Source organism: Pituophis catenifer, unplaced genomic scaffold, assembly GCF_029215685.1.
Source record: "Pituophis catenifer annectens isolate HBS135680 unplaced genomic scaffold, rPitCat1.0.hap2 SCAF_2, whole genome shotgun sequence".
Taxonomy (NCBI): Eukaryota; Metazoa; Chordata; class Lepidosauria; order Squamata; family Colubridae; genus Pituophis; species Pituophis catenifer.
Genome location: NW_027256882.1, coordinates 204,148,866 through 204,164,121, shown reverse-complemented (window position 1 = coordinate 204,164,121; position 15,256 = coordinate 204,148,866). Strand labels below are relative to the sequence as shown.

At 42.1% G+C, this 15,256-nt stretch overlaps 1 protein-coding gene across 2 annotated transcripts in view; it reads left to right on the top strand.

Annotated features, from left to right (window-relative positions):
* Nucleotides 1-15,256, top strand: part of ABCA1 (ATP binding cassette subfamily A member 1) — a 129,590-nt gene that overhangs the window by 65,298 nt on the left and 49,036 nt on the right. For both annotated transcript variants that reach the window (XR_011600075.1, XM_070938540.1), the window contains exons 7-11: nucleotides 169-345; nucleotides 3,268-3,354; nucleotides 8,731-8,971; nucleotides 9,543-9,682; nucleotides 12,638-12,754. Coding sequence is in view for 1 of the 2 variants with exons in the window: in XM_070938540.1 (XP_070794641.1) it covers nucleotides 169-345; nucleotides 3,268-3,354; nucleotides 8,731-8,971; nucleotides 9,543-9,682; nucleotides 12,638-12,754 (762 nt within the window). In the remaining variant the exon portion in view is untranslated. The remainder of the gene's footprint in view (nucleotides 1-168; nucleotides 346-3,267; nucleotides 3,355-8,730; nucleotides 8,972-9,542; nucleotides 9,683-12,637; nucleotides 12,755-15,256) is intronic.

The following is a 15,256-nucleotide window of genomic DNA, read 5'->3' as shown; positions in this document are numbered from 1 at the left end:
TTCCATTATCACATCCAACCCACCCAATTATAGGAAATTAAATAACAATCTCTGGAGGGTCTGAGAGTTGGGTAAGGCAGGTATGATATAATTTTAGTATTATGAACTGTGATGAAGAAGCAGAAAAGCTGATTTCCCCATGGCATAACATATGGACAATATTTCTAGATCATTACATCTGGTTACCGGATAAGTGTGGAAGACTTGTGCAATTTCACCAAGCTGCCAGAACTGGTTGCTATCAACAATGGCAGTCGGGCCTTAATTTGCTCTATGCCGAAGGAACAACTTGCTTCTCTAGAAAGAGCGTTTCAGGATAATATGGACTTCATAAAGCCATTTATGGTAAGTATGATGCTTTCAACATTGCTGGGGGTACAATCTCTTTTTTTTAACACTGCAAGGTTATGGGGGAATGCTACATATAATGCATTTCTTCATTACTTCTTGTCTCAAAGATTTGGTTGCTTGATGCCCTTTGTTTTGTAATTCTGTTGCTCTGCAATCTAACCTGGCCAGGTGAAACTTTTTTTGTTTACTTACTCGTTGATTTGTTTTTCTTTCTCCTCTCAGGCTTCTCCCGCCAGCTTTTTCCTCTGGTTCTTCCTTGCCTGAACCACATTTTCCCCAAGTTCCAAGCCTTTTTCTGCAAGCTTCACTTTATCATGCAGTTTTCTCAGGCTCCAGGCTGATCAGTGATGGGTCACCTGTGCTTTCGCCTATCCTTTTCTAAGCTTCCATATCTGTTTGGTTGCCCTTTTCTCTTTGTGGCTCAGATAGTTTAGTCCATGGCACCCAGAGAGCCTGGTTGGACTTTATATTGCCCTTGGCTATGAATGTTGATTTGGGTGCGTGTGTTCAGTGGTTAGGGCACGCCAGTTCCTCTCTCTCTCAGCCCTAGGAAGAAGGAAATGGCAAACCACTTACAAAATATTATCAAGAAACTCAGAAACTTGTCCAGGCAGGTGGTAGAAATCAACATTGACTTGAAGGCACACAAAAAAGGCAGTCTTTGAACCTTCTTATTGGCGTTTAGCCCTGAAGAATGCTATATCTCATTCAAGACTTCATGGTTGAACAAGCTTAGCTCAAGAAGGTACGTGGATCCAACCACTATTCTCCAAATCCATCTGTCTGTTGCAGCAAGACTGTTCAGCCAGTCATAAAGTCTTCATAAGCATCACTGTACCGAAGTTCTGTTTCCAATACGATGTAAAGTTGAGGCTCATTTCAGAGCATCCTTTTTTGTTCTCTCATCAAAGCTCATGCTGTATCTCCACCAGCAAAGCTTCATCAGTTAATAGCAGCCAATGTCAGCATTCTAGAAGTATATGATGCAATAGCTTCAGAAATGAGAAATGGCTTAATATGCAGTTATCTCGATTAATGTCCTAAGGCAGTGATGGCGAACCTTTTCGGCACCGAGTGCCCAAACTGGAACACATGTGCATGTGCACGCGCCAGCCAGAGCGCCGGAAACCCACGCACTGGCCAGCTGGTCTTCGGGTTTCCAGCATGAGCATGCGCGCCGGCCAGCTGGTCTTCGCACATGCCGGAGCACTGGAAACCCGAAGACTAGCTGGCTGGCATGCACCAGCTGGCTGGCATGCCTGTTTTTTGGCCATTTTTGGGGAGATTTTCAGGCCGTTGTTTGGCTGTTTCTGGGCTGTTTTCAGGCTGGTTTTTGTCCTGGTTTCAGGCCGGTTTTCAGTGCTCAGCCACCTGCGAAGACCAGCTGCACGCCGGAAACCAGAAGAGCAGCTGGCGCCGGCGTGCGTGCCCACAGAGAGGGCTCTGCATGCCACCTCTGGAACGTGTGCCATAGGTTCGCCATAACGGTTCTAGGGATTAATATCCACAGACAATAAAGACTCTCAATTTAATTTGGAGTTTTGTCTCTTCTTTTGTTTTGTTGGAGTAAGAGAATTAAAAAAGACATGGCCTCTGTCTCTAACCCATCTGTCCCCAGCGTGACGCCCTTCAGATGTGTTAGATAACAGTTCCCAGCACAGCTGGTGGGTCCCTGGTTGGACAAAGCAGCTTTGCTATAAAAGGGAAGGAAGGAAGAGAGATGTTTAAACCAGGGAGAACAATTTTACAGTCAGTTGTATGGTCTTCTGTCGGCATTTGAGGCTGCTTTTCATTAGTAATATTTCATGAAACTCAATATGAATAAGGCATGGTAGAAAACTCTTCTCAGTAATAGTGTGCGTCATTTCCTAACCTTGCGTTGTCAACATAGTAGCAAGGATATAGAAACTATATTAATTCCACATTATTTTCCTTGTACTTATACTATGTTAGTATGCTTATTAATTTTCTGCTTTTCAGGCAGTGCTACTTCTCAAAATGTCTTCAGAGAATTAAAATTCATCATGTATTATTGGCACACAACAGCCACAGATTGGCTCAAAAAGCTACAGCTGACTTTTTGATGAAGTTTTCCCCACTGAAACTAAGCCCATATCTATGGCTTAGTGATTTGACTCAGAAAAACACTGGATTGGTATTTCAGCTCCCAATCTTAGTCATTCTATATTCCATTCGCTGCCGCCCCCCCTTTCGTCTATGAATTTTATGTTTCTCATAAAATTGTGGTTTCACCTTTTGTTGGAAAACAGAGGCCAGTTATGACTTGGGAAAGGGCAGTTGCTGATCTCTGATGTAAAGCTCTTCAAAAAATAATGTACGCCATTGTTCATTTGTCCCCTCATATGTAAACATGGCTCATTTTAATGCAGAAATCAAGTTACAGGGGATATAAAGTCTGCCACCTCTAAATAATTACCGTATTATTCTATCTGCTGTAGAGGTTCATAGCTATTGAGTATAAAGAATCGTAGTCGATTAGAAATGTTTCTGGAAACTGGATGAAGATGTTACCCTTTCTTGAAGCAAATAGATTTGAGTCTTTATTATGCTTGGCAAAGGGAAATATAGGTCCACCATCAGAGCTAAGCTATCCTGTGGGTTAGTGTGCGATAATTCTCCGTAGCAATAGTCATGCCATGTGAAATGTCCAGAGATATAAATATGAGGAGGATCGGAACCACACAAAGAAGAAGAAGCAGCCCAATGGGATTCCAGTGGCATCCTTTTTGAGAGATAGGTATTGGTTCAGATTTGGATTTGTTTTTCCCTAACTGGGCCTGTTGATTCAATACATCCATATTCATTTTTCTTTCAATGTAATGGTCAAGCTGATCCCTTCTCCTTCTAGGTTGCAGTAACTTTCAGTTAATTGTAAACTTCCATTTGTCCTTCCAGAAAGGGATCACCTTCAATTCAACCCTGGAGGACGTTAAGGGAACTTTGGAGACGCTGACCCAGAGCCTGGGGAACCTTCTTAAAGAGGTAGGGTATGTCTTCCACCTCTTTGTCTCAGGCCACTTATTCAAGTCATGATGTCAATCATGAATAGCCAATGAGTTGTGATCTTGGGCATATTGGTGTTCATAGAATAGCAAGAATGGGGGGATAAGTGACAAAGTTTCATTGTGATGGAAATGTTACCCCTTATGTACAGTACAGTGCAAACACTTAAGAACTGAACTTGTTTGTGACCTCATAATGCACACTTTGTCACATTGGCTCAGGAGGATGTCTGTGTTTAGGTACCTTATATATAGTAGCTATTAGATTTATTCACCCATCAAGAACCATATGGATGGGCTGTTGGGCCCCCATTTGCCATTCTCCTACTAGTTTGTGGCATGCTAAGAGCAGGATCTTGGAATTTTTTCATTTACTTTTAGCAAGCCTCAGTTTCTTGATGCACCAGAACGGGGGTTCCTACAGCCAGTTGAATCAATCACTTTGTTCATTTAACGTATCTGTTTCAAATTTTGCTTAGTTCCAATAATGAAAGAAACTACAATTCTTGGTTCAGATGAAACAAGAAGTCTTAGTCAAACGAGTTATCATCCTGACGTCATAAGAAGTGGAAAAAGAAAAGGAAGTGAGCAGACCTAACTTTATCTACAACTGGGCTGTATCAGAATAGCCACAGAATAACCACAGTTTATTCTTAATATACAAACAATTATATTCCCTCTGTACAAAACCTTTTGCTGTAATAGACATTAATAGCATATAAGGATGTGATATATTAATCTAAAGAGTTAGAAGTCCTGAAGGACCGGGTTAGGAACACATCATTGTGGGGGAAAAAAACCTGTGTAACACTTGATACCAACTTATTGGGATATAATGATCATCATACTAGTGTAAAGTCACCACCTCCTTTTATTTGTATGCCAAAGACCAGGCAGAAATTACCCATGTGACCTAGCCAATGTGGCCAAGCCAAACTGGGAAGCCAATTTGGGGTATTTTTTTCTATTTCCCCCCCTGTCTTTGCCAAGTGGAACATTCCAGGAACATGAATATCAGGAATTCATTATAATAATCAATAGGGATTAATTACTTTGGCAGGTTTGGGGGGCAGTATGGGGAGAGAATTATATTAAGTCCAATCATACAATATACTTATTAGGCTATCTTAAGTTTATAAAAATGTTATACAACTCTGGTTGAGCTAATATAGGCATTGCCTCAAATGGATTTTGGATATTTTCCCTTTGACCAAAGTGGCTGGATCGTAGTGGGTAACCTTGAATATGAGGCATGTATTATGTGTATGGGGGAAAAAAAGTATGAAATATGAGACTGGAAATCATGTGAAATGTGGATTGATGGGTTAAGTTAATTGTGTGATAATCCACACTATCTCAGTTTGTAAGCCTGAAGCCTGCCCTTCTTTGTGCGTGTGTATGCATGAACTGTCATTATGCAGTACTTGTTTTTTTCCCCCTCTGAGCAAATAAACTCTCTGTCCTGGCTAATCTGTGTGTAAAGCCGTTAGATTTTTGAGCGTTAAAAATGCTTTTGCCTACTTTTGAAACTTTGCTGCTTTAAGCAAAACAGGAAAAAAAAACTCCCAAAAAACAAGTACTGTAATTCCCATTTTTCTTTCCGGCTCCACAGCTTTGGAATGTTAAAACTCTGAACTATAATAACCCCTGAGCTGAGCTGAGCTGAGGTCACTTGAGGTTGGGTTTTTTTTTTTTTTTTTGAGCACATTGCTTCAGTAGAGAACCGCTGCCCTGCGTGTGTGTGCGTGTGGATGTGTGCATCTGACCCATTATGACAATTTCCATGTTAGTTATTTCTCAATAACTAATGGTTATTGAGAAACGGTTCTTGAATCCTAGAACCCGCATCAACCCTTCTTAGATGGAAAACGGAGATTACAGTAACAGAGGAATCTGGGTGAAATCAGGATGAAGTACGGTCAACAGAAATGCCTTAAAAGTTTGCCTGAGGCAAACCTTAAAAGTTTGCCTGATTATTGTATAGCTCTTTCCTATTGCATCATCAGTCCATTGGTGTCGTTTCCTGTATTTTATTTTCTTCTTGTCTTTTTCTTCTTCTTTTCTTTTAGTCATACAATCTTCTCTTTGCTGATGTGTCATGTAAAATAGGTCTGGCTGAGGGATGTGATTTCTCCTTGGCGGTGGTTCCAAGGAGCAAACAGAATTTTTTCTGTTTCTATTTAAGTTCAAAACAAAGGCCCCTTTTGGGTGGCATTGTGCTGTGGGAGTGCAGCATGAGGCTTGCTTTTCATAGCCCGACTTCCTGTATATCTGTGACAAATACTCACAGGAATGAATTTTATACTCTCTTTTCTTTCCTTACACTGCGTTTGTTAGGCTGCCTTTTTCTACGAAGGTGGGAATATTCTGGCCTATTTCAATACATGCAAATTTTAAACCCAGCCATTTGCAGCTCTCGAGAAATGATCTTAAGGAGTAATGTCAATCAGTTTCTATGGAACGGGCTAAGCTGTTTACAACTGCGGGATTGAGGGCAAGTGTTTAAAACACAGACAATCAAACTTTGATGGAAAGAAACCTAAATTCTAAATTCTTACTCTGTATTAAAAGCAAGGAAGCACTGGCAACAAACATGGCTAGTGGTAAGGAATTGGAAGAGTTGTAGTGCAATATGAGAGAGTCCTTGCAGGTAGTCCTCGACTTATGACTGTAATGGAGCCTGCCCATTAGGGTCATAAACCATGGTGGTTGTTAAGCAAGGAATCCATGTGATTACCATGCTGAACGACCACAATCCCTGCTCTAGGCCATTGTGGTTGTTAAGCGGAGCACAGGGTGCCTCAAAGGGGAGAGGCCTTAGCCTAGAGGAAACTCAGGCCTGCATTGCAGCACCTCCCCAGTTCACACATGTCCTGCTGTGGGCCTCCCCCACCCACTGAGCACCCCGTGCTCTGCTTCCCACCGCACTGGGTCCCCGCAGACCTGGGTCTGTTTCCCACTCTGCTGGGTTTCATACCCTCCTCCCCACTCATACCATCATGGCTGGGTCCATGTACCTTTTCCGTACCTTCTCCTTCGGGAGCAGTCAATCTTTCCTACTCAGAGATCACCTTTGGGAATGGATTATGGCCACTGTCAAAATGGGGCCCACTTCCAGGATGGCACCATGAGTCCTCTTATTGTATAGGGTAGTGATGGCTAACCTTTTCCGGACCGAATGCCCAAAGCATGCACCCAAACCCCCAAAATGCAATGTGTGTGTGCATGTGCCCCACCCCCTGCGCATGTGCATGGGCCCCCCCACATGCACCTCGGCCTCCTGCGTATGTGCATGCCCCCACATGTGACCCACCCCCCATGGATGCACACGCAACCCTCTGCACATGTCGCCCCCCCGTGCATGCGCGGCAGAGACCCAAAGACCAGCTGGCCGGCGGGAGGTGCGTGCACATGTGCAGCAGAGCTGAACTTGGGCAATGGCTTGTGTGCCATTAGAGAGAGCGCTGCATGCCACCTCTGGCACGCATGCCATAGGTTCGCCATCACAGGTATAGGGAGACTTGAGGGGTGGATAGGCTGGCTCTCCTCCAAGATCTTGGAGATTCGCCTTCAGGATGGAGGGGCAGCTGATCTGCCCATCGGTCTCTCTATAGTATAAAGGCTGCATGCAGCCATCCCAGAAGCAAGCGCCATTTTGGAGCGACCACAATGAATTAAAGCCTCTCCCAAAAGGGCAACCATTTCCGAGATGGTGCCATGTGGCCTCCATGTGAGTTATTGCTAAGAATTCTAGGAGCTGAAATTCATGCACCTCAACGTTGTCCAGGTTGGGGAAACACTGACGTAGCATGTTGCATTTCTGTATTTTGGGCCCTTCGACCATTCCTCCTGGCAGTTCTTCCGTTTTGCTTGAAGACAAAGAGCTGGACGCTATCAGACATCCCTGCCAACGGTGGCACCAGGTGCCTCCTGGTAATCTCAGTGGTGATGTTCCCTGTTTTCTGTACTGTGTGGTTTGTGTGGTGACTGTTGTGAATTGCTGTTGATCATTTGCACCCTGGACTGTTCTTCATATAGTTCTTGAAAACAAATACAAGTAAATATGCTTTTACTGCCCCAAAGTGTAATTGGCAAGACAATTGGCTATAATTAGTGTTTGGGCACTGACTTGGCCTTTGTAATACTTCTGATTCAATTCTGAAAAGTTGCTGCAGCTGATTTAATGACTTACTGACACATGCTACCTTTGTACATCTGTGTGCTCTAAAGCTACCATATACAGCATACACGCATATACCATTGGTGGAAATCAAATTGTTTGACTACCGGTTCTGTGGGCGTGGCTTGGTGGGGTGTGTGTGGCATGGTGGGCATGGCTTGGTGGGTATGGCAGGGGAAGGATACTGCAAAATCTCTATTCCCACCCCATTCCAGGGAAAGGATACTGCAAAATCCCCATTCTCTCCCTACCCCTGGGGGAAGGATGTTGCAAAATCACCATTCCCACCCACTCTGGGGCCAGTCAGAGGTGGTATTTGCCGGTTCTCCGAACTACTCAAAATTTCCCCTACCGGTTCTCCAGAACCTGTCAGAACCTGCTGAATAGCACCCCTGGTATACGTATATATGGTATACATACATGTGCCCAACAATTTTGAGTGCCAAAATACAACTCTAAAGTTGGGTTTGGCTTATGTGTGGATGGGCTTATCCACAAGTATACCGGTATATGGTAATACTTTCTTAAAGTACCCCTATATACTTGAATATATGTGCATCTATGGCTAAACTGACCCTCAAATTTTTAACCAAAATACCATTAAAAAATGAAGGTTGGCTTATCCATGGATGGTACATTTTACATGACATTTTATTAAAAAAAATTAGGGTCAGCTTATGTTTCACAGCACTGATTGCCCTAATTGGATCAGAATCATGATTATTACATTTTATTGACTTGAAGGGTGAACATATTAGGTGTCTATGCTTTGAAGAAATTTCTGTTTCTTTCAGTAAGATATCAAGAAAATAAGTTCAATTAGTGTACATTCTATGGTGAATCAACAATAACAATGAAAAGAGTGAGATAGACAAAACATTCATTGTAAACTAATAAAAATGTTTAAGGAGGAAATTTGTTTTTTAAGTAATATATTTCTCAGCTGAAATTGCAAAAGTTAGCTAGCTTAAGCTGATCTCAAGAAATACTGAGCAGAATTTGGACAGGAAGCCTTTGGACGTCTCAAAGCTAATAAGCTAAGCTGGAAAATCACCCATGGCAAACTTTTTTAATAGTTCCAACTCTGTAAAACAACGGAATGGGTTTTCAATTTTTTTTTAAAAAAAAAATCCTTGACAGATTATATCCTCCTTTCTTTTGTGTCATGAATTGCAGTTAGTGAGCATGAGAAGCTGGAGTGACATGAGACAAGAGGTGATGTTCCTGACCAATGTGAACACCACAAGTTCTTCTGCTGATATCTACCAGGCAGTATCTCGAATTGTTTGTGGCCACCCTGAGGGAGGGGGGTTGCAGATCAAGTCCTTCAACTGGTACGAAGACCATAACTACAAAGCATTCTTTGGAAGCAACAGCTCTGAAGACGATGCCGTGGATTTCTATGATAACTATACTAGTAAGTAACTCAGTGGTGAGATTCAAATTTTTTTACTAACGGTTTGGTGGGCATAGCTTGGTGGGCGTGGCATGGCTTGGTGAACGTGGCTTGGTGGGCATGGCAGGGGAAGGATACTATAAAATCTCCATTCCCACCCCACTCCAGGGGAAGGATACTGTAAAATCTCCATTCCCTCCCCACTCCAGGGGAAGGTTACTGCAAAATCCCCATTTCCTCCTAATCAGCTGGGATTCGGGAGGCAGAGAATAGATGGTGGTGGGGCCAGCCAGAGGTGGTATTTACCGGTTCTCCGAACTACTCAAAATTTCTGCTACCAGTTCTCCAGAACTGGTCAGAACCTGCTGAATACCACCTCTGAAGTAACCTGAATCCAGGAACACCTGTAAATGTTTTCTGTCTGGCAAATCATTAAGAGGACCATCTCTTGCCATCTCAAGATGGCGTGCAAGAAGCTAGAGAGGAAATAAAGGGCGGATAATTTTGTACTAACCTGGGTGTGCTCTCCAAGCTGGGAACGTTCTGGGCATGGGATTTACAATCCACAATTTTTTTTTTTTTTTTTTTAAAGCACCTTTCTGCAATAGCTTAATGAAGAGACTGGAATCCAACCCACTTTCCAGGATTATCTGGAGGGCCCTGAAGCCTTTGCTTGTTGGAAAAGTCCTGTATAGCCCTGATACGCCAGCAACAAGGACTATTATGTCAGAGGTAAGAACCTTAGCCCTGTTTCTTGTCCACCCAGCAAAGGGACAGGTTGGTATTTCTGCTGTTGAATGTTCTCAACTAAAGTCCCAGAGCAAGGGTCTGCAACCTTAAACACTCAAAGAGCCATTTGGACCCGTTTCCCACAGAAAAGAAAACACCAGGAGCCACAAAACCTGGGCACGGCCAACTCAACGTCACTCACTTTCACCAGTCACATGACCACCACCACCCCCGCCATGCCTACCCAGCTGGTCATTAGGGCAGAGAACCAGTTGTTAAAAAACACCGAGAACCAAAAAACCCTTTTGATATATATATATATATATATATATATATATATATATATATATATATATATATCCAGCCCTCCCTTCCTCCCTCCTCTCTCCCTCTCTCCCTCTCTCCCCCCCCACTGTCTCTCTCTATGTCTCTCTCTCTGTCCCTCTCTCTGTATCTCTCTGTCTCTGTCCTGGCCACTTCTCCACCCCCCCACCGTCACCCGTACTTCTCAGGCGAGGAGTGAATGGGAAGGGAGGGTGAGGGGAAGGGCCAATCAGTGGTGGGATCACCCGACAGGGAGCCACAATAGAGGGCCCAAAGAGCCACATGCTGCTCCAGAGTCGCAGGTTGCTGATACCCATCCCAGAGGAATAGAAAAGTCAGAGATAGGTCAGGGCTAGAAAAAAAAAGGGGAATTAGATTTTGGCCTCTAATATCTCCAGTTTGGAAGCTCAGGCTGCAACTTTAGATTGAATGTTGAGACGTTATCTTGAATTTGGATTGAATGTTGAGACTTTATCTTGAAATGGTGTGTTTATGTCTGCCTAAGGGCAGAGTTGGAAAAGGCTCCAAGGCTGTACAGATAGTCTTTGACATACAACCACAACTGACCCCAAAATTTCTATTGCTAAGTGAGACATTTGTTAAGTGAATTTTGCCCATTTTACGACCTTTCTTGCCACAGTTGTTAAGTGACTCACTGCAGTTGATGAGTTAGTGACACGGTTGTTAAGCGAATCTGGCTACCCCACTGATTTTGCTTGTCCAAAGGTCACAAAAGGGGATCACAGGACCTTGGGACGCAGCAACGGTCATAAGTGTGAACCAGTTGCCAAGCGCCTGAATTTTGATCACGTGACCATAGGGATGCCACAGTGGTCGTAAGTGTGAAAAATGGTCATTGATCACTTTTTTCCAGTGCTGTTGTAATTTTGAATGGTCATTAAATGAACCATTGTATGTCGAGGGCTACCTATATCAGAAAGACTGAATTTTGACAAGCTTTATTAGTTGTGGCAGAAGCTGTAGTTTCCTTTAAAACCTTTCTTTCTTAGCTGCTGAAGGTATTAATGGAGCCACCTTCTTTTGTTCCCTCAGGACTTAGCGTCATTTTGATGAAGTATTGTTGGGAAAAAGCACAGCTCCCAGCCAACAGCTTGGAGAGAAACTGTGACATCAGTGATTGTTGTAGCAGAAGTCAGAAAATAGGAACACCTCAGTTCATTGTTGTAAATTATTATAATTTACTTCCAGTATAACGATCTCTCCTGTCTTCCTACATTTGGAGATTTTTTTTGCTTAGCCCTAAGTAGAATGCTGGAGAGCTGCCAGTCAGAGCAGGCCAAACTGAGCTTGATTTAGCAATAGTCCAACAGGGTACTGTGGACGCCTTTATGGAACATCTTTGCTACAGAAGTACACGTAGCTCCTACCTTATTCTAGTTCAGTAAACAAGTTTCAATCTGTTTTAGTTCAGTGTATGTTGACTTCAGCTTATTGACTGAGGATATCTATCCTCAGGGTCTCTGATTTTGGTTCTGTTTTCCACATTAATTTAGATCATTTTTTATTATTATTATTTTTCCCCCTTTCTGGTAAATGCTGTCCAGAGTCCTTCTGAGTATAAGTTACTGTCAAATAAACAAACAAAAGGATTGCCCAGCTCTGCATGTGCCTCTGCATTCCAGACCAGTTGTAACTTCCAGGCAGTTTTCAAGGACAGCCCCATGTCGAGTTCATAAGTTAAACGAGATCTTTCAGTCTAGTTTTGGCCACTTTATTTTTGGGAGATCAGACACGATGGACTGGTCTACATTGTCCCTTTCAAAGTCTTGAGGACCAAAGGCCAGACTAAATTCTATACCCAGGTAGTCTTTTCACAAATTTCTTTCTTTTTTTTTAATGAAATTTTATTAAATAAAGAATGTATTACAATTCAAGCTTTATGGTTCGGCAACGTGTAGTCATATTGTATATTTACAGATGCGGTATCTAATGAATTATATAAATATTATAGAATTTATACATAGGTTTTTATAAAATCAATTACAATTAAGTTAAGATACAATAATATATAGATTTAGTTAATAGTTATACATTGTCCCTCATAAGAGTTAACTTTTGCATTTATTTTTTTACCACCTATACCACAGATCCCATATCGTGTAGAATTCTGAGTCCTCCTTCCCGTTTAACACATATGTTAATCTGCACATTTCTGCGCATTCCAATATTTTATTGACTATCTGTTCCTCGGTTGGACATCTTTTCTCTTTCCAATATCTGGCATAGGAGAGTCTAGCAGCTGTGACAATATGAATAATCAAATATTTCTTTTCATCTTTTCACAAATTTCATGTCGGTATACTGTCCTAGACCATTCTAGTCATATATTTAATGCTGATTAACTTCTGTAAGCTTCCAGCTCACTTATTAAATTCCATAGCCCAAGAAGCTATCTTTTGCTTGATGCCCAGATATCTATTATCCCTACTACCTGGAGTGATGGAGGTTGTTGTCTATCACATCTGGAATGTATTAGGATATTAATTTTGAAGCATCTCCTTTCTTCCTTTTTCTTCTTCTCAGTAAAACGTCACTTCTTAGAGCACGAAAACATCTGAAAGCCAATACCTTGCATTAAGTGATTTTGAAACCCTTTTTTTGCTGTTGTTCCAGGTCAACAAGACGTTCCAAGAGCTAGGTGTCTTCCATGAACTTGGAGGCATGTGGGAAGAGATTAAACCAAAAATCAAAAGTTTCATGGAAGAAAACGAGGAGATGGATCTGATTCGGGTCAGTGTGCCATAACTCTTTTTTTCTCTCTGATAATAATTTTTTACAAGAGGTTCGTTTATTTTAGTACTGTGATCGACAATTTGGCCTTGAGTGTTTGTTTCTGCCCGTGTCGGAGTATAGTAGCTGGTTCTTTCTGCCAAACCTCCTTTGTCTGGAGCTTTCTTGCCTGTGCAATATAATTGTATCCTGGGACAGAGAAGAAAAGTGCAATGCTATACAGACAGTGCCTCTCCCTGCTGTGTTGCCATGTGTCGAATGGGGTGATTTGTTGGACATTAGACAGATTCTGACTGGTCCATAAATCAGGCTATTCTGCATGAAGAACATCTGCCAAGGATGCGGCTGAGAAGTATGCAAAATGAGAGGTATTCAAGCCTCACTTTCTGTTATGCTCAGTGGAGCTACAAATACATTTCACTAGGGAACACTTACTCTGATATTACTTCCCAAACTCTGTAAGGCGGGCAACAAGCCCAGGCCTCTCTTTTGCATTCCCCAGTTTCCCAACTGTAGCAAGAGGATATTTAATTAGCTAGAGGGGATCGGAGCAGTAAATAATTTGAAGTTTCATTCTTGGGATATTGCTAAACGGCTTTCGTTCCATTTAATTTTCATGAGCGTTTCTGTCTAGTATTGGAGACTCCGTGTTTTCTAATGGCCAGACTGCCAGACTTTGATTTGAGATTTTGGGTTCGTAGGTCTTCCCTGTGTGAAGCTTTCTGGGAAAAGAGGGGGAAAAAATAACTCTTTGGTGTTTCTAAAAGACATATGTTTCACCGATTAAAGTACCTCTCCCAAGGATCTAAGAGTTTATCTAAAACAGATGGACAATGTAATGGTTTTATTTAATTGTGACACTGCTGGCTGAAGAAGTTCAAATGCAGAGTCCTAACAGACCCGGGAAGTGCCAAGTTGTCAAGCTTTTCCTGGCTGATGCTAGAACTAGAAACCTTGCAGGCAGAGAGTCAAGGACATAGTGTAAGATACAAGCCCTATTTATAGTAAGGGGAAGGGTCAGTTTTTGTGTTCTTTCTCCTGCCTGTGTGATGTAATGGGATGAGAGCTTCACACATATGGGAGGAAAGAGCAGTTGCCATCTGTGCACTGAATTTTAACTAAATAGTCTGGTCTTGAATCTAACCTTAACACTGGTTGAGTGTTAAGACAAGCCTGAAGAAAAAGATATTCACATAGACTGTAAGAAAAAAAAAAATGGTGAGAGGAATCCAGGCACGTGAGTAGAACAATATGCTATTGGCAAAATATGGATAGCATTTTCCAGGAAGCCTCTCTCTGGCTGCCTCTTTCCAGAGAATTGGCAGTGACACAAAAGTCAGTTGGGGAATTGTGATAGATGCTTAGGTTGCAGCATCCTCTCACACAACAGGATGTGGCTTTAGAGTTCGTTGGGAACATGAACTGTACATAAAGGTATGGTTTGGACAAGATGCAGGCCAGGTTTTCTTTTTTTTCTCACTGGATGTTGTCTGTTGTTTATATCTTCCTTCTGCTCCCTACCTCTGCACAGCTTGACAGCGATGACAAATGGGCATCAGCACATGTTGTGGCTCCTCACACATTTAACTGGGGGAGGGAGGTGAAGTCTTGTCTCCGAGGAGTCAGCTGTGCAGCCTTGTAGTAAAACAAAAGGCTTTAATCCAAGACTCTGATTTTTTTTAAGGGTTTCATTAAACACATGAATCATTTAACAAATGAAGACAGAGGAGCCATAAAACACCACTTGTAATATACAAGAAATCAAATAAGACCCAGAACAAAACCTAGAACAGAGAAAAATCACCTAGTCGCAGAAAGCTGCAATCTGATAACATAGAAAAGGAAAACACTCCTAAATCGCAAAAATAGATACCCATTTGAATGGATGCCATCTAGCTGATGGGAAGCTTTTAAGAGTGGGAAGAGGCTGTAATTGTAAATGGTGTATTGATGAAATGACATTCTGGGTCACAAAATGAACAAGTCCTGAAATATCAGCATACACACACACACACACACACACACACACAGAGAGAGATATTTCAGGACTTATTCATTTTGTGACCCAGCTGATTTTGGCTGATTTATAATTTATATACTCCCATCTTTGTATGAGACTTTTTATGCAAAGTATCCATGCATTATATAAACAGAGTTGGCAGATTCTATAAATATGATTTTAATCCAACAGAACCTGCTTAGAACCAATCAATCAGAATAGACCTGGAAGGGACCTTGGAGGTCTTCTAGTCCTATCTCCTGCTCAAGCAGGAAGACCCTATACTATTTTAGACAAGTGACTGTCCAGATTCTTAAAAACCTCCAATAATGAAACACCTACAACTTCTGACGGCAAGCTGTTCCACTGGTTAATTGTCCTCACTGTTAGGAAGTTTCTCCTCAATTCCAGGTTGCTTCTTACCTTGATTAGTTTCCATCCATTATTTCTTGTCCTGCCCTCTGGTGCTTTGGAAAATAAATTGATCCCTTCTTCTTTGTGGT